Source organism: Coregonus lavaretus, assembly GCF_964263955.1.
Source record: "Coregonus lavaretus genome assembly, chromosome: 33".
NCBI lineage: Eukaryota > Metazoa > Chordata > Actinopteri > Salmoniformes > Salmonidae > Coregonus > Coregonus lavaretus.
This window is the reverse complement of record NC_140020.1, coordinates 17,453,581-17,472,323: the sequence shown is the minus strand read 5'-3', so window position 1 is coordinate 17,472,323 and position 18,743 is coordinate 17,453,581. Positions and strand designations below refer to the sequence as shown.

General features: G+C 45.2%; 1 protein-coding gene across 1 annotated transcript in view; it reads right to left on the bottom strand.

The window, feature by feature from the left end:
• LOC311108492 (androgen-induced gene 1 protein-like) overlaps positions 1 to 18,743 on the bottom strand; it is a gene marked incomplete at its 5' end in the record, with an annotated part of 48,193 nt that overhangs the window by 16,605 nt on the left and 12,845 nt on the right. Inside the window, 2 exons of the mRNA XM_084151124.1 lie at positions 6,494 to 6,595; positions 11,448 to 11,603. Of these exons, the coding sequence (XP_084007250.1) occupies positions 6,494 to 6,595; positions 11,448 to 11,603 (258 nt within the window). The remainder of the gene's footprint in view (positions 1 to 6,493; positions 6,596 to 11,447; positions 11,604 to 18,743) is intronic.

Genomic DNA, 18,743 nt, shown 5'->3' with positions numbered 1-18,743 from the left:
ACCCTGAGGACAGGACAGGCCAGTTAGCAGAGGCCAGCACTGGGATGGAGGGATGAAATAGAAAGTGCAAGGGGGTGAAGGTCACCCTCTAGAGTGGTAGGGTTATAGACCACAGGCCCCTCAATACATAGATGGCACCTCTGACCTTGTGTTGTCATCACTATAGCCTCGAGCCAATCACAATTAGTTGTTTTGACCAACTGTCCTTACTGGGCATTAGTCAAAATGAAACTGACCCATTGTGTTCTCTGGAAGAACACAGGGGAGCTGAGTCATATAAGAACGTCTGCCTGCCTTTCTCTTATTCTTCACTTGTCTTCTCCTCCCTCTGCCATATCAGCCCCAACTGAGCAGGTCTTACATAAGACTAAGGTACAGTATGTCCTTAGTGAGATATTGGACACCTGCCAGTAATAACAGCCGATCCCATCTGTCACTTTCCAGTTTTTCTAGAAGGCTGCAGGTAGTTAGCGTGTAAAAGTTAACACTTACATGACTGTATAATGGCAGGCAGAGAAAACATCAACAAGCAGTGGAAGATCAAGCAAGCTGAGGTGAGTGTGGTTTGGGGTTGGTTGTTTCCATAGAGTGGACCAGTTACAGACATGCTCAGTCAGGTTATAGGACAGTGTTATGCATTCTCAAGTACCCTGGTGTATACTAAAGCACAATGATTGCACCCAGCTACCTTTAATACCTCCACTGGGACTACTAGACTTCTATCCAGAGAGATACATTGCTGTGCTGCCATCTCGGTCACACCGAACATCGTATATAAGAACTCCCCAAAGAAGAGTTACCTATCTACATTATGATATTACATAGGGAATTCAGTGGGACTGCCCTGAGTGATTGGTCTAGCCATCAGATAATGTGGGGAACACTAGGCCCTATAACAGGTCGAAATTATGTCAAGGTCAAAATGTAGGAGGACCCACAATTGCCTTTGATACCTGCAATAAAACGGTATCATGTAAGCCAATAAACGTTCATTCATGTAGCCATGTCCCAGGTAGCTACCTGGGCAATGCCCACCAGGGGGCAATCTTATTACAGCCACCTATCTCTTACCTGGACTGTACCTGTGATGTTTTATCAGTCCAAGACATAGGAAGCACCACAGAGTTTAGAACTTGAGTCTTGCCTTTAACGGAATGATTTAAGTGGGAGCTGCAGTGCTGTAACAATGGTAGAGTCTGGTTGACACTGGGCTACGCCTAGCTACGTCTTTCTCATTATGGATGGGGTGTTCGTCTCGTCTGTGCTTGCGTTCTTGAGGCTGCGCCAAAAACATCTCTGGATCCAAATGTACAGTATGGAATGAGAAGTGCATAAGAGTTCTGAAAACAGTCGACTTACACAAACACATATGTTTCTTATAGTACAAGTGTCTTCTCCTTGGTCTGGGTAATACCATTGGTTGAACTTAGACTGTGTGTTAACTCCAGAGATGTAGCTCCTCAGATGTTGGTAAACCAAACATGTCATTATCAAGAATGTGGACACCATTAGAGTGCATTGGAAGCCGCAATCATCCCAGCAGTATACTGGAGAGGACGTTGATCGATTGCAGCCATACTGACAGAGACCTCTACTTTCACAAGAGTTCCAGTAGGGACTGTAAAGACTGTTACTTTAAATGGCCATCTCCACCGTCCCACAATCTAAACAAACCCCAAAGTCACAGCAGGAGCTTACAGTTAGAGACAATCTTCTCCTCTGCAAAGGGCCCATTCCACATTTGTCTGTGGGCACTGCTATTTTCCACTCTTAATGACTGCCCGCAAATCCAGCACAAGGAATTGGACTGAAACGCCACAAACAGTTCAGACACAGTTTAGGAGGGCAGTCTGCAGAGTTTACAGCCTCTTCAGTCCAGTCGCTCTCTGTAAGACACTGTACTAACTTCAAAACTAAGAGACAGAGTCAGGGAGAAAATATAGCATTATACTGTATATAGAGATACACAGTTGGGAATAGAGTACCACAGTATGAGTCATAATACCCATAAAACCTAGCGGTCAAAGAAGGAAATGGTTCCAATCATTTTTCCACCACTCATTTTTCCCATAAGGATTTTAGAAGCACTTAAAATAAGGGCTGTGTTTCGTGTAGGCTTACCCTGGTGTGACATTTTGATAACTGTGTAAATCTCTCTAGGACATGGTGACTTTTATCAGTATATTCCCTGTATTTACCCTACCAAAATTCAATGCTAATTAGCTTCTAAAGTGGATATTTCTTTAAATGTACAATTCTGTGAACTGTCTTGTGCAAGTTTTAAATTAACACAATACCTGTTAGCAAAGGTGTCAGCTAGAAATGACATGCAGGAGCTTGCAGGGATTTGTAGTCTTTTTTTTTTTATACCCCTTTTTCTCCCCAATTTCGTGGTATCCAATTGGTAGTTACAGTCTTGTCCCATCGCTGCAACTCTGGTACGGACTCGGGAGAGGCGAAGGATGAGAGCCGTGCGTCCTCTGAAACACGACCCTGCCAAGCCGCACTGCTTCTTGACACTATGCCCACTTAACCCGGAAGCCAGCCGCACCAATGTGTCGGAGGAAACACCGTACACCTGGCGGCCGTGTCAGCGTGCACTGTGCCCAGCCCGCCACAGGAGTCGCTAGTGCGCGATGGGACAAGAACATCCCTGCTGGCCAAACCCTCCCCTAACTTGGACGACGCTGGGCCAATTCTGCACCGCCCAATGGGTCTCCCGGTGGCGGCCGGCTGCGACAGAGCCTGGACTCGAACCAGGATCTCTAGTGGCTAGCACTGCAATGCAGTGCCTTAGACCACTACGCCACTCGGGAGGCCATGACGTCTACTTTGATGCTAATTAGCATTTTCGGATTCTGAGAGTAAATAGAGCCGAATATATTGATAAAAGTAACCTTGTCTGAGAGAGATTTACATGGTTATCTAAATGTCACGCCAGGGTAAGCCTACACGAAGCACAGCCCTTATTTTAAGTGTTTCTAAAATCCCCTATGAATGCTGGAGAAACGATTGGAACCATTTCCCTGTTTGACCGCTACGTTTTATGGGTATTATGACACCTCCATTGTGGGGCTCTATGAGGAGGTGATATTGTTACAATCATTATTGGTACAACCATCTGTGATGAACACTTAAAAATAATCCAAATACATTTCCACTTTAGGTAAATAAATACACATGACAAAGGAAGATAGAGAGGGAACATACCAAAGTAAAAGAGAAGGGACATGAATAGTTGATGTGGGGGAATCAGAGGGCTGCTCTTGTGGAAAGGGTGCTGTGGTGTATCAAATTGTCCCCTGGCTTTACACTTGGCAGCGCCACTAAAGGCCTGGCTGAGACGTAGGGGGTATAATCAGTCATAAAGGCCCCAGCACACAATGAGGTTCATCTCAAGGCACAGTGTCATTTAAACGTCCCCTGAACTGACCTGCTGAATGAAATATAAGGCTGTCCTGACAGAGAGAGAGCGGGAGAGAGAGGCTTCCTTCGAACACCACAGGGGCCCAACAAGAATAGAATACCTCCAACTTGTCTGTTTCTCTCAATCTTCCACTTGTTTTGTCGGTTTCTGTCTCTCATTGTTATTGTGAACCAGGACATTGATAGCCAGCTGGCACCTTCCCTACATACGTATCCCTCTGGGTAAATGTAAGATGTTTACTTGCAGCATTGATGTGCGTTGAGCTGCTTTGAACCTGGACTGTTCGTGGTGAGAGATGTCTGGCATTAACATTACAGTCCAGAGACAGCCCTCTCTCGGCAGCCCACTAATTACATAGTGAAGATGTGGATTATTGTCGAAGCGAGTTTGACGCAGGTAAACTGCCTCCTGGCGGATCGTTGGAACTCTCACAGAGAACGCGCAACGCCTAACTGTTTAAGTGGCGATGAAGTGACTCTGCCCTAATTGTCACAGCCACATTAAGGGAGGCCTGTTAAGCTTGCCAAACATGCAGCACCGGGGTTTGACAACATCAAAACATGTGCTGAGGAAAACTGTTCCGTCTATTCTCGCTTTGGTGACAAATGCTCCAGAATTCACACTGGTTTATTTTCTCTGCCTTTGTGTATCTTCTTGAAGGCAAATCTCTTGATGGCAGATTTACACTTTCCATGGCACACTTTTGAAGTCACGTCTCTCTTTACTTCGTGAACTTGAAATTAATATTCAGGGGGGGGGATATTCTGCATAAATTAACAGAACGTTACTAGGGCATTCAGTGGGATATCATTTTGACAGTACTACATGCTGTACCAACAGCATAGTAATCAGAACACTCCTTACAGAGTCTATAAAACATGACTGTCTTCTCTTTGTGCATTCCCTGAATAACGTTATTTCTAGGTCTGTGTGCTGCAGTATACTGTGTCAGGGACTGTGTGAGGATGGTCTGTCATATCTCCCACGCTGAGGGAAAGGTGTGACTAGGTTTCTATCAACACCTCTCTCCCCTGCATCACTCTGTGTGAATCAAGGCTTCATTGTGTGGTAGACAGGGTGCAAAATACCTTTCGCCTGCCTTCCTCTCCTCTGTTACTTCCTGCTGCCTGCATATTTGAATCTTCAACCAGCAGCCCTGTGATATGCAGTGTGATGAGGAGATAGATATATAGGGCTGAACTAGGCCAGGCTCTCTTGCTCTGTAGTGAACTGTAATAGCAGTCACGGGCCAGGCCCTGCTGCCAAACAGTAACAGGGTCCGGTCACTCCCTCCTCACACAAAAGGGAGCGGGAGACAGTTGCCGTGGCAGCGGGGGTAAACAAACAAATGCGGTACCATGGAATGTGGCAAAATATTTATTATGGAGTAACTCTGCTGCTGCAGTTGTCACCAGTCCAGTGCTCAGCGCTCACATATCTGGAAGGTTTGCATATCATGAATTGTTTTCAGCTGTTGGACCCGTTGTGGTTTTTTCCTGGGGTCGGCCCTTAGCAACATGGCCCTGTGTAGCTCAGTTGGTAGAGCATGGCGCTTGCAACGCCAGGGTTGTGGGTTCGTTTCCCACGGGGGGCCAGTATGAAAAAATGTATGCACTCACTAACTGTAAGTCGCTCTGGATAAGAGCGTCTGCTAAATGACTAAAATGTAAATGTAGCAGGACTGGAGGCCAGGCCACTCTCTGTGAGTGTGTCTGTTCTGGGTTGAACAATCATGTGGACCAACATGATTGTTGAGGCGCTGGGTAACATCTCGTCCTGATTTGTAAACTCATAAGAGTCTTGATCTGTTTGTGTTTGATCCGAGCAATTGGGACTTGAATTGACCATAGCAACACAGATTCCAACACACACAACAAACAACACTCCTGACTGCTGTGGATATGGTTCAGGGTAATAAGCTTGAGGATATGAGACCGGCACTTTTGCATAGCGGCGCTAGAAAATGATGCGATTTATCTCTCACGTGATCCCCACTGAATGGAAAGATTGCATATCCATAGTTACAATCTAAACAAGGCTTTATTCCAAGGTTTGACTGAAAAATATATGCTGATATTCGGTAGTACGGCCCATTAAACACCAATTAATATCATCATTTGTAATGCTTTGGACATTTACATACACTTCAACCCAAATTGCTTACACATAATGTATTATTGCTTACAGAGTCTTTGTGAACAGTTATTGTTACATAGCAACCAGTCTGTGTACTATTATTGGTTGCTAGCCATGACACAGACTACTACATTATGTCGCATCCATCAAGACATCCATTGAGACTTATTTACCTTACATACACTGTCTATGCACACAGCTGGAGGCTTGATTCTTGTTGTAGGAATGGGATGTGATTGTGGACCCAAAAGACATGCAGCGCGCACACACACACACACACACACACACACACACACCGAACACAGCCATCATTCACCAGTCTCACCTGCTAGAATAACAAGCCTATCATGTAATTGTGCCAGCAGGAGGGCTTCAGTTCCACCTGATTGATATCAGCAGTTGAACAACCTCTTCCCATTGTTTTGACTGCTGACGTCAATATAACCATAGAGAAGGTTATTGAGGGGAACAAAATGTGCCTCGCTACTTGTCTGCTATTATAGGAAGCGTTTAGGCACCATTAGCTGCCCATTGTCCACTGTGACTAATGTCTGGGGCTCCAGATATGCTCTCAAATGTCTATTTATTTACTGAGTGGGTTCTTAAATAGAGATGGGAAAATGCTTATGGTCTATAATAAATACCTCAACTGGAGTAAATGTTCGTATTAACTGTGATAAATGATTTTGTTAAATGACAGATATGACCACATAGAAGTGTGGTAGGTGAAATAACATTTATCTTTGGGACTAAATAACATTTGTCTTTTGGGCAAAAATGTATGAATTTTTTACAAAAATGGGACAACATGGCACAACCATTATCTTATTCTTGCTCTTTTTAGACACCCTGTACTAGCCATACTGAATAATGTAACAGAGTAATGCTATGACAGGTCTGGGAACAGTATAGTAGACAGACAGTACTCACCATGCCGTGGTTGAGCCACTGGGGTATGAAGTTGTCCAGCAGTCTGGGGTACACCAGGTCTCTGTCATACAAGTACAGGGCCCAGAACATGGTCACCACAAACTGCAGAGAGACAGGGACATAGGCGACATAGTGAGGACATAGGATACATAGTGAGGACATAGGAGACATAGTGAGGACATAGGATATATAGTGAGGACATAGGAGACATAGGACTAATTCAAAGTTAAACTTCACTGCACTTGGCATAGATATATTTGTTGCAAGTTAATGTTTTGTGCTGGAAATACTAGGTTGGAATATTGCACAATGTGAGGTTGTGGTAGTCTATAAATATGTGACAGACATACCATTACACACCCAAACGTACAACACCTTGAGCCATGTCATAGGACACACCATCCAGCTATGTATGCCCTGTCATATATCACCCTGTGTCACAGAGAGAGCCAGGAGAAGCTATGGGCCCAGGGGGTCAAATAACCATGAATGTTTACATGCTGCCCATGTTATGCCAAGAAAATATAGTTCAACCTATCCAAAGGGGAGATGAAAAAATTATCTAAGTATGGTAAATTATGTTTTCAAATCTAGGTCTTCATATTATATTATCATGTCATATTTTTCAGACAAGATAAATATGTCCGTAATTTGAATGGCAATGCAATGGTCTATTTGTAACCTCCCTGTCTCACCCCCGATTTACACCCTCTGGATACGCAGTATACCTCAGGTCATTATATACCTAGGAAATCCCCTGGTTCTGTTGTGGCCCTTCTCTTCCCTGTCTCTCCCTGAGGTTTCCTAATTGGCCTGACCTGGCCCGGGTTGAGCTTGACCCAGCCGCCCCCACAGTCTGTTCCTCTGAGGACAGTCTTGGAGCACAGAGATATCAGCCTCTGACCTGAGCACTAGCTATCTCCTCTATCCATTCCTCCTTCAAAGGCAGGCTGCCTGGCACTCTCAGACTAACAACGAGGCGAGCTAGCTAAGCCCACCATGCCGCCGTGAGGTGAGGCGAAGCGACAGTTCTGGGGCTAATGTTTTCATATCAGCATACCATAATTAATCCCTAAGAGCTGACTTCTTCTCCGCTCCTTGTCTCTTATCCTGACGCTTCTCCACAAGCCCTGTATGCCCCCTGTAGGAAGGACAGTAGTAAGCTTGTAGAGGAGATCAAACGCACTGCAAAAACAAGCATGTTATTGTCAAGTGTACAGGCTTTGAAAGGGGCTATTTGAAGTTCCAGCTCCATGGAGTGGAGCAGCTTCCTCGGTGAACGAATTCCAGTTCTGCCCGTAATCTCTTTGATCCAGACAGTTCTAACTTCTACTGACCATACCGAACTACCCAACCTATTTGCATTAATCAACCTCGATTAGCGATGTGACAGAATCCTGTTTTGCTTCGTATTCTCACAGTATTTAGCTGGATCTACTTTTTCCAGTAAGTTTCCGATGGCCAAATGTAGCCAAATAAACATGCTGCGTTACAAGGCCACGGCAGGCAGGCCTGCTGAATGGAGAGCATTGACTCTGAGGGAGCAGCTTATTAAAGCCCCTCGAAAGCGAGAAACAGCATTTCTTATTTCCTCTCCAAGGTGCAGAGTGCGAGTAAATGGACTCGGTCTGAGACAGGTAGTTTATTTAGACATTTCACATTTCCACACCCTCAGCCTTTTTAGCTGCATGGGCTCCATGTCATCGGGCCCGTAGGGAAACCACACCTGGCCCCGTCAGGGGCCTTCAGGCCTGTCCAGGAGCCAAACCATCCACAGCCCAGTTAGGGGGATGGAATTACCTGGCCTACCATCTGCGCTTCAGACGGATGCATGTGAGATGCCCCCGATATTGTGCCCTGATGGAACACTCTCCTCTTTCATCGTGTGGCGAGGTGGGAAGAATGAAGAGGTGCGCTCGACCCTGCCAGGGATGCATTCATACCCGACCAATTCAGGGAGAATACACACACACACACACACACACACACACACACACACACACACACACACACTAGAGCATACACAGTCTAGAGATACACGTATATTATCATTACCAAGCATCACCATCGACTGGAGCTCGTTTTCCCGGCATTAGCCGCGACGCTAATGACATCCATTGTGTTGTGTGTAAACTGAACTGCATGGCCAACTCTCAGACAGGGGCTGGTGCCAAGTGGCTTATCATATAGCAGCCTGCACTGCTCTGTGACGATGACGCTAGCAACTGGTCCCTGGTTTTTAAGAGGACACCTAAGGAGCAGCGTGTGTTCTCTCTCTCGCTGCTCTGCTTCTCTGATGACTCATGTATTACAGCCTATTCTTTAAAAAAACACATGTGAAATCGCATTTTCACATGTGAAATAGCGGTTTTCACATGTTGAGCTTAAATTTCACGTGTTAAATTTAGAGTTCACATGTCAACACTCTTTTCACGTGAGAAGAAAAACATGTTTTCACCTCATGTGAAATTTGCGGTTTCACTTGTTAATCTTTCTTTGTGGAATTGCAAGTTCATATGTGAAATTGTGAAAATTAATCACATGAAAATATAATTTGCAGTTTCACATGTAAGAAACATCTGCGTTTGAAAATATAACTTTCACATATGGAATTGCAAGTTCACCTGTGGTGGTGAAATAGTGTCATGTGAAAAGATGGTGTTAACATGTTGCAGTAGTAGCAGTGTTTTCACATATAGATTTGCAAATTTCTTCAATGGCATTCTGTAACAAGGTAATTTAGCCTACCTGTTAAAATGTATGATTTTTTATTTCTGAGCCATCCATTTGGAGTGTTACTGCTGAAGGCGCACGCCTCTATTCTTCATACGTTGGTCAGTGACCGTTGGAAGAAGCCCAGTGAAAAGAACAGAGAAGCTAGCGCTCCATGGGACAAAAACATCCCGGCCGGCCAAACCCTCCCCTAACTGGGCCAATTGTGCACCACCTCATGGAGGCCGGCTGCGACACAGCCTGGGATCGAACCCGGGTCTGTAGTGATGCCTCTAGCACTGCGATGCCGTACCTTAGACCGCTGCGCCACTCGGGAGGCCTATTATCTATCCTTTTTAACATGTTAAAATTAGCGCTGTCAGAGTTGATCAGTTAACTCGAGTTAACCTGTTGTAATTTTAGTCTGAAAGCATTCAAAATATACTGAAAACATCCAAAATACATAATATATATAGCTAAAAACAACAATGAAATGTCAAAACAAGTTGACTTTGAGGTTAAAGAAAGTGTCTTTATCGATTTACCTGATTTTGCTAATATTCTTTTAATGCTTTTTGTATAAATAAATCTTAAATTACAGCTCAATTTGAGCAAATTATGAATTTGCAATGAATCGTGATTAATCACAGCAAATCCTGCGATAAACTCGATTACATTTTTTTATCGTTTGACAGTCCTAGTTGACATTTAAATGTGAAAATGCACATGTCAAAGTGTAGCGGACATGAATCGGTCATGGTTGCTCATGGTCACGTGATGAGGTAAGCCCCGCCTGCGACTTCAAAATTAGTGTTGGCCCTTTTGGTCGAATGTACGAAAACCACGTCTGACTGTCTGTTTTGTGTAAGGGTACCTATCCAGAAGAACACAGGATCAAACTCCGGTCACAGCACACATCACATGATCTATGGTAAACAGGGACTGTGATACATAGAACACACCTGTCCCTATTTCACTATAGACCATGTTAAAAATATATATCATGATGATGACATGACATGCGATGTTCTTCTTCCTTATTACACAGTGACTAGGCCAAAGTTAGTGAACATGAAATGATGCCCCTCTCTTTTGGCTCGAGGCCTGGAAAAACCAGCATATTGACAACCAGTATCTTCCCACTATATTTCAAATATTTATAAGGCCCAGTACCTTATAAATACACACCTCTGTACGAACCCCTCAACGCCTGCTGCCTGGGCACCCTGGCCCCTCGCCACCACCTCACTGTATGAAACTAAAACATCACCTCTTCCTGCAACAGAAAAAAGAGACTGCAGCAAAGATCCAATTGAAATATGTTCTGAGTAATTATCAGATGGCGATCACGGACACAAGGGCATATAAAAGCAAGACAAACACAGTTTCCTTTTTCTCCCAGGGCTCAGCCCTCTGGTCTGCCGCTTGTTGCCTTTCCGCTGTCTACCCGCTGCCTCCAAGGCCGTCACATGACACCTGTCCTGATAGATGACTTGGCATTTGCAAAGCGAATGGGCCGTGCTGCATCCAAGACAATGTGACTCGGTGTCCCTACATATGCAAATGCCCTCCCAGAGGCCAGTGCAGTCCAGATAGGCCACAGGCAGCAGTATGCACCAGGGAAAGGTGTCCACTGACTCAAACGGAAGGCTAGCTAGGGGACTTTTCCTTTCCGTCCGCCTTTCGGTTTCACCTGCGACAAGCCTGGATTTGGCTGACCTACATATAGACTAAAGACTAGCATGTGTCTGGCGACGTAGAAGAAAAACAGACACTTGTTTAGTATGTGGAGTTGTTGAGTTTCTGTTCTACTTCTCAGATACATCAGTGAAGCTGTAGTATTTTATGCCACACTGAGGATACTTGCAGGGAAGCGCATATTCTGGTGTATCAGCTGTTTCTTCAAATATCTTTCTTCTATCCATGAATGATGCTTGACAAGGGAACGAGAATGGAAGCATTTGGTTTTGTTGTGGATCTGTGGTTTCAAGCATCTAGACTGTCAGAGTAAGAAAGGTAGTTCTTAACAATGCAGAGCATTCACAGTGTCTTCTGCTTCTTTCTCAGTGAATTTGTGCTTCTTTGGCATACTGTAAAAGGGACACTATCATAGTCCCAGATCTAGTTGTGCTGTACAGTATAGTCTACTTCAATGGTTGTTGAGGTAGCGATACAACACAAACAGATCTGAGAGCAGATTCCAGTGGTCCAGGCCTAGTGTTGTGTCGTGACTATCGCTCACCACTCCAACGGGGAAGGCAAGCACAGCCATCATCCAGTCCCTCAGGCCAATGAGCTTCCTAAGCTGCCTGTCCTGCTCCTGGCTCTCACTGCCCTTGGTCAGCAGGCTGGACAGGTCTGTCAGCACACACACGCCAAAGAACACTGCCTGGATCACCTAGAGCAGGGGAGGAGAAGACACAAAGATGTGTACTTAAAGATAGAGCGGCCACAGCAGATTACACAATAGTTAGACATGATCCTGTCACACTTGCTTAGCAGTATAGCTGCTCCAGGAGTTGTGTCACAGGACAAATCATTTTACGGCACAATTTCAATCCGGGGAGGTGAACAGGAGATTATTTTTGGTCACAAAATCAGTGGAGTTCCTCATCTCTCAAGAGGACAGTAGCATTAAATATTAATATCACATTATATTCATGGAAAGCATATGAATCCAAAAAATATATCTATAAAACATTCATATGTATATCAAAAAGGAGTTCATTGAGTTGTCCTCTAAAACCCAACACATATTGCGATACATACATTTAAATAAAAAAGTATTTTATATAACAATAAAATAATTATATAACAATTACATAAACCTCATACTTTCAATGTCTATTCCCTTAAGCTAGCATATGTCATTTTATGTGGGTCTATGAGCAGTCAGTGGCAGCGGTGGGGATTATTTTTGCATTAGATTAAGAGCGAGAGAACATAACAGGGTGTCTTTATCTCCACAGCAAAAATCCAACAGACTGGAAAGTGTGACTTATATTCTCATTTAATTCACTGTTTCATTTAGGATTCCAGGAACCCGCATTATCTTTTCGGTCCGAAAATTGCCTTACAGAACTTGGTTCGAGGACAGGGTAGTGCCCAGCAACAGCATTAGTGTGACACCTAGCTAACACGCAAGACAGCTGTTTCATTTCTCAGGCGTTTTCACAGTCTTTATATCTTCTACTTCGTTTTTTGCCTCTGTAAGCAGCAGGTTTAGCCTGAGGCTATGCAAAAAACGAATGCCTTCCAGGTTCTTTTTCACTTATCTCAAATGCAACGGGTTTGTAAAACAGAGCTCTCACAGGGAATGAATGCCAAAAGCTAAGCATAAAACCCTTTACCATCTCTACAGGCTCTTTTCCCTGCCCTGTATCGCAGGCACTTAGGAGCAACCACAATAATTCCTGGACTGGAGCTCAGGTTATAAAGTGTTGCTCCACACAACTCAAACGTCTACAGCTGGGAGAGTGGAGGCCAGAGGGAGTCTGGGAAGGAGAATATGGAAGCTGCATGAACAAGAGAGATACAGATATAACTAGTTTAGCAGTTGAACAGCTATAGGAGTGATGACGTACATACTACAGCATAATGTAATTACAAGCCTGAACATTTGTATTTGTATTTATTATGGATCCCCATTAGTTCCTGCCAAGGCAGCAGCTACTCTTCCTGGGGTCCAGCAAAATTAAGGCAGTTATAAATTTTAAAAACATTACAATACATTCATAACAGATTTCACGTGTGTGCCCTCAGGCCTCTACTCTACTACCACATATCTATAACACAAAATGTGTATATAGTGCGTATGTTATTGTGTGTTTGTATGCATGTGTCTATGTTTGTGTTGCTTCACAGTCCCCGCTGTTCCATAAGGTGTATTTTTATCTGTATTTTTTAAATCTAATTTTACTGCTGGCATGAGTTACTTGATGTAGAATAGAGTTCCATGTAGTCATGGCTCTATGTAGTACTGTGCGCCTCCCATAGTCTGTTCTTGACTTGGGCACTGTGAAGAGACCTCTGGTGGCATGTCTTGTGGGGATGTAGCTTAGTTGGTAGAGCATGGCGTTTGCAATGCCAGGGTTGTGGGTTCGATTCCCACGGGGGGCCAGTATGAAAAAAATAATAATGTATGCACTCACTAACTGTAAGTCGCTCTGGATAAGAGCGTCTGCTAAATGACTAAAATGTAAATGGGAATGCACGGGTGTCCGAGCTGTGTGCCAGTAGTTCAAACTGACAGCTCGGTTCATTCAACATGTCATTACCTCTCACAAATACAAGTAGTGATGAAGTCAATTTCTCCTCCACTTTGAGCCAGGAGAGATTGACATGCATATTATTATTGTTAGCTCTCTGTGTAGATCCAAGTGCCAGCCGTGCTGCCCTGTTCTGAGCCAATTGCAATTTTCCTAAGTCCCTCTTTGTGGCACTTGACCACATGACTGAACAATAGTCCAGGTGCGACAAAACTAGGGCCTGTAGGACCTGCCTTGTTGATAGTGCTGTTAAGAATGCAGAGCAGCGCTTTATTATAGACAGACTTCTCCCCATCCTAGCTACTGTTGTATAAATATGTTTTGACCATGACAGTTTACAATCCAGGGTTACTCCAAGCAATTTAGTCTCCTCAACTTGCTCAATTTCCACATTATTCATTACAAGATTTAGTTGAGGTTTAGGGTTTAGTAAATGATTTGTCCCAAATACAATGCTTTTAGTTTTTGAAATATTACTAACTTATTCCATACCACCCATTCTGAAACTAACTGCAGCTCTTTGTTAAGTGTTGCTGTCATTTCAGTTGCTGTGGTAGCTGACGTGTATAGTGTTGAGTCATCCACATACATAGACATAGCTTTACTCAAAGCCAGTGGCATGTCGTTAGTAAAGATTGAAAAAAGTAAGGGGCCTAGACAGCTGCCCTGGGGAATTCCTGATTCTACCTGGATGTTGTTGGAGAGGCTTCCATTAAAGAACACCCTCTGTGTTCTGTTAGACAGGTAACTCTTTATCCACAATATAGCAGGGGGTGTAAAGTCATAACACATACGTTTTTCCAGCAACAGACTATGATCGATAATGTCAAAAGTCGCACTGAAGTCTAACAAAACAGCCCCCACAATCTTTTTATCATCAATTTCTCTCAGCCAATCATCAGTCATTTGTGTAAGTGCTGTGCTTGTTTTTTTTTTGTTGTTGTTTTTGAATATTTAAAACATACAATATACAGTTGAAGTCAAAAGTTTACAGGGTAGTGCCCAGCAAGCCAAATACATTTAAACTCAGTTTTTCACAATTCCTGACATTTAATCCTAGTAAGAATTCCCTGTTTTAGGTCAGTTAGGATCACCACTTTATTTTAAGAATGTGAAATGTCAGAATAATAGTAGAGAGCATTATTTATTTCAGCTTTTATTTATTTCATCACATTCCCAGTGGGTCAGAAGTTTACATTTACATTTACATTTACGTCATTTAGCAGACGCTCTTATCCAGAGCGACTTACAAATAGGTGCATTCACCTTATAGCCAGTGGGATAACCACTTTACAATGTTTTTATTTATTATAAAAAAATTTTTTGGGGGGGTTGGAGTAAAGGGGGGGGGGGGTGGGGGTAGAAGGATTACTTTATCCTATCCCAGGTATTCCTTAAAGAGGTGGGGTTTCAAATGTCTCCGGAAGGTGGTGAGTGACTCCGCTGTCCTGGCGTCGTGAGGGAGCTTGTTCCACCATTGGGGTGCCAGAGCAGCGAACAGTTTTGACTGGGCTGAGCGGGAACTATGCTTCCGCAGAGGTAGGGGAGCCAGCAGGCCAAAGGTGGATGAACGCAGTGCCCTTGTTTGGGTGTAGGGACTGATCAGAGCCTGAAGGTACGGAGGTGCCGTTCCCTTCACAGCTCCGTAGGCAAGCACCATGGTCTTGTAGCAGATGCGAGCTTCAACTGGAAGCCAGTGGAGTGTGCGGAGGAGCGGGGTGACGTGAGAGAACTTGGGAAGGTTGAACACCAGATGGGCTGCGGCATTCTGGATGAGTTGTAGGGGTTTAATGGCACAGGCAGGGAGCCCAGCCAACAGCGAGTTGCAGTAATCCAGACGGGAGATGACAAGTGCCTGGATTAGGACCTGTGCCGCTTCCTGTGTAAGGCAGGGTCGTACTCTCCGAATGTTGTAGAGCATGAACCTACAGGATCGGGTCACCGCCTTGATGTTAGCGGAGAACGACAGGGTGTTGTCCAGGGTCACGCCAAGGCTCTTCGCACTCTGGGAGGAGGACACAACGGATGGCGAGATCATGGAACGGGCAGACCTTCCCCGGGAGGAAGAGAAGCTCCGTCTTGCTGAGGTTCAGCTTGAGGTGGTGATCCGTCATCCATACTGATATGTCTGCCAGACATGCAGAGATGCGATTCGCCACCTGGTTATCAGAAGGGGGAAAGGAGAAGATTAGTTGTGTGTCGTCAGCGTAGCAATGATAGGAGAGGTCATGTGAGGATATGACAGTGCCAAGTGACTTGGTGTATAGCGAGAATAGGAGAGGGCCTAGAACTGAGCCCTGTGGGACACCAGTGGTGAGAGCACGTGGTGCGGAGACAGCTTCTCGCCACGCCACTTGGTAGGAGCGACCGGTCAGGTAGGACGCAATCCAAGAGTGAGCCGTGCCGGAGATGCCCAGCTCGGAGAGGGTGGAGAGGAGGATCTGATGGTTCACAGTATCAAAGGCAGCAGACAGGTCTAGAAGGACAAGAGCAGAGGAGAGAGAGTTAGCTTTAGCAGTGCGGAGAGCCTCCGTGACACAGAGAAGAGCAGTCTCAGTTGAATGACCAGTCTTGAAACCTGACTGGTTTGGATCAAGAAGGTCATTCTGAGAGAGATAGCAAGAGAGTTGGCTAAAGACGGCACGCTCAATAGTTTTGGAGAGAAAAGAATGAAGGGATACTGGTCTGTAGTTGTTGACATCAGAGGGATCGAGTGTTGGTTTTTTGAGAAGGGGTGCAACTCTCGCTCTCTTGAAGACGGAAGGGACATAGCCAGCGGTCAAGGATGAGTTGATCAGCGAGGTGAGGTAAGGGAGAAGGTCACCGGAGCCCTGTTCTGTGAGCTCGCAATGAGTCATCAAGCCACGGAGCTGGAGGGGAGGACCGAGCCGGCCGGGAGGATAGGGGACATAGAGAGTCAAAGGATGCAGAAAGGGAGGAGAGGAGGGTTGAGGAGGCAGAATCAGGAGATTGGAGGGAGAAGGATTGAGCAGAGGGAAGAGATGATAGGATGGAAGAGGAGAGAGTAGCGGGAGAGAGAGAGCGAAGGTTGCGACGGCGCATTACCATCTGTGTAGGGGCAGAGTGAGTAGTGTTGGAGGAGAGGGAGAGAGAAAAGGATACAAAGTAGTGGTCGGAGACTTGGAGGGGAGTTGCAGTGAGATTAGTAGAAGAACAGCATCTAGTGAAGATGAGGTCAAGCGTATTGCCTGCCTTGTGAGTAGGGGGGGACGGTGAGAGGGTGAGGTCAAAAGAGGAGAGGAGTGGAAAGAAGGAGGCAGAGAGAAATAAGTCAAATGTAGACGTAGGGAGGTTGAAATCCCCCAGAACTGTGAGGGGTGAGCCATCCTCAGGAAAGGAACTTATCAAGGCGTCAAGCTCATTGATGAACTCTCCAAGGGAACCTGGAGGGCGATAGATGACAAGAATATTAAGCTTAAATGGGCTAGTGACTGTGACAGCATGGAATTCAAATGAGGAGATAGACAGATGGGTCAGGGGAAAAATTGAGAATGTCCACTTGGGAGAGATGAGGATTCCTGTGCCACCACCCCGCTGACCAGATGCTCTCGGGGTATGCGAGAACACATGGTCAGACGAGGAGAGAGCAGCAGGTGTAGCAGTGTTTTCAGTGGTAATCCATGTTTCCGTCAGCGCCAAGAAGTCGAGGGACTGGAGGGTAGCATAGGCTGAGATGAACTCTGCCTTGTTGGCAGCAGAACGGCAGTTCCAGAGGCTGCCTGAGACCTGGAACTCCACGTGGGTTGTGCGTGCAGGGACCACCAGGTTAGAGAGGCAGCAGCCACGCGGTGTGAGGCGTTTGTGTAGCCTGTGCGGAGAGGAGAGAACAGGGATAGGCAGAGGCATAGTTGACAGGCTGCAGCAGATGGCTACAATAATGCAGAGGAGATCGGAATGAAATGAACTAAACATCTGGGAAAGGAGAGAGCGGGGCCTCCCTCACCACAACTCCCAAATATAACTCTCCCAACTTCCACCTCAGAAACTATAATTGTTGTAAACTACAGCGGTTCAATGTTTTCTAGGAATAGACTAACTTAGTTTATTCAGCTAGCTAACTAGGTGCAGTATTATTCCGTGAAAAACGTCTGGGCACCTCGTCATAAGACGCCACAGCCAGCTAGCATGCCGGTCTCCAACAACACGGTTTAGCGCCAATACTCAGCCACAACAAACCACCAGTGTATCAACACGCAAGCAGATCGTTCGTGTCCGTGTCTAACGTTGTGGGTTAGTCCTGACAGCTTGAGCGAGTCCGTCGTCAACTTATTCAGCCAGTTAGTTAGCTAGGATAGTTAGCAAACTAGCTAGCCATTGCTTTCAGACAAAGAAGAACCCCTCCTTTCACGGCACGAACACAAAGAGAGCCAAACTAACGTTAACTAGTCACCCATGTCCCGAATTCCTTGAACGACCCGGGCTATCAATATGTAAAGAACAAAACACAAGTGTAGGTTATGACTTACCCCTAGCAGCTACTGTTAGCTAGCCAAGTGCAAAGCTAGCCACTGAATTGACTCAGCCAGTTTGCGTCTGTTCGCTCGGTCGTTCCAGCTATTGTTTACTAGTCGCTATCCAGGTAGCAACAAGCTAGCTAAATTTCAAGCACAGTAGCCACTTGCTACCTAACGTTAACGGTTCAGACAATGAGGTTAGAAAACAGCTGAATGGTAGGCAGTTCTTGTATGTAATCATTGTAGGCAGCCAGCTGGCGTAATTACAAGCACTCTCAGGCGTGAGACAACTATACCGTTGCTAATAGCTACTCGCCAGCTAGTCCAGGTGGTGAGTTAGCTAGCTAGCTAGCTTCGTGCTACACCCGGCACCGCCGAATACAGTACTAACCTACAATAATTACATACAACAACCCACGATACCTACCTACAATACCTAACTACAATCTAAATACATAGTTTAAGCCTTACTCGACAAAGCCCAAGCTATGTATAAAGCCAAACTTACCCGACGCCAAGCTTACCCGACGACCATGTTCACAAAGTGGTATGTAATTGATCATAGTATGTGACTCCTGATGGAGGCATACGACCAGACAATCAGTAGTAAGGTCAGTTTACATACACTCAATTAGTATTTGGTAGCATTGCCTTTAAATTGTTTAACTTGGGTCAAACGTTTCGGGTAGCCTTCCACAAGCTTCCCACAATAAGTTGGGTGAATTTTGGCCCATTCCTCCTGACAGAGCTGGTGTAACTGAGTCAGGTTTGTAGGCCTCCTTGCTCGCACACGCT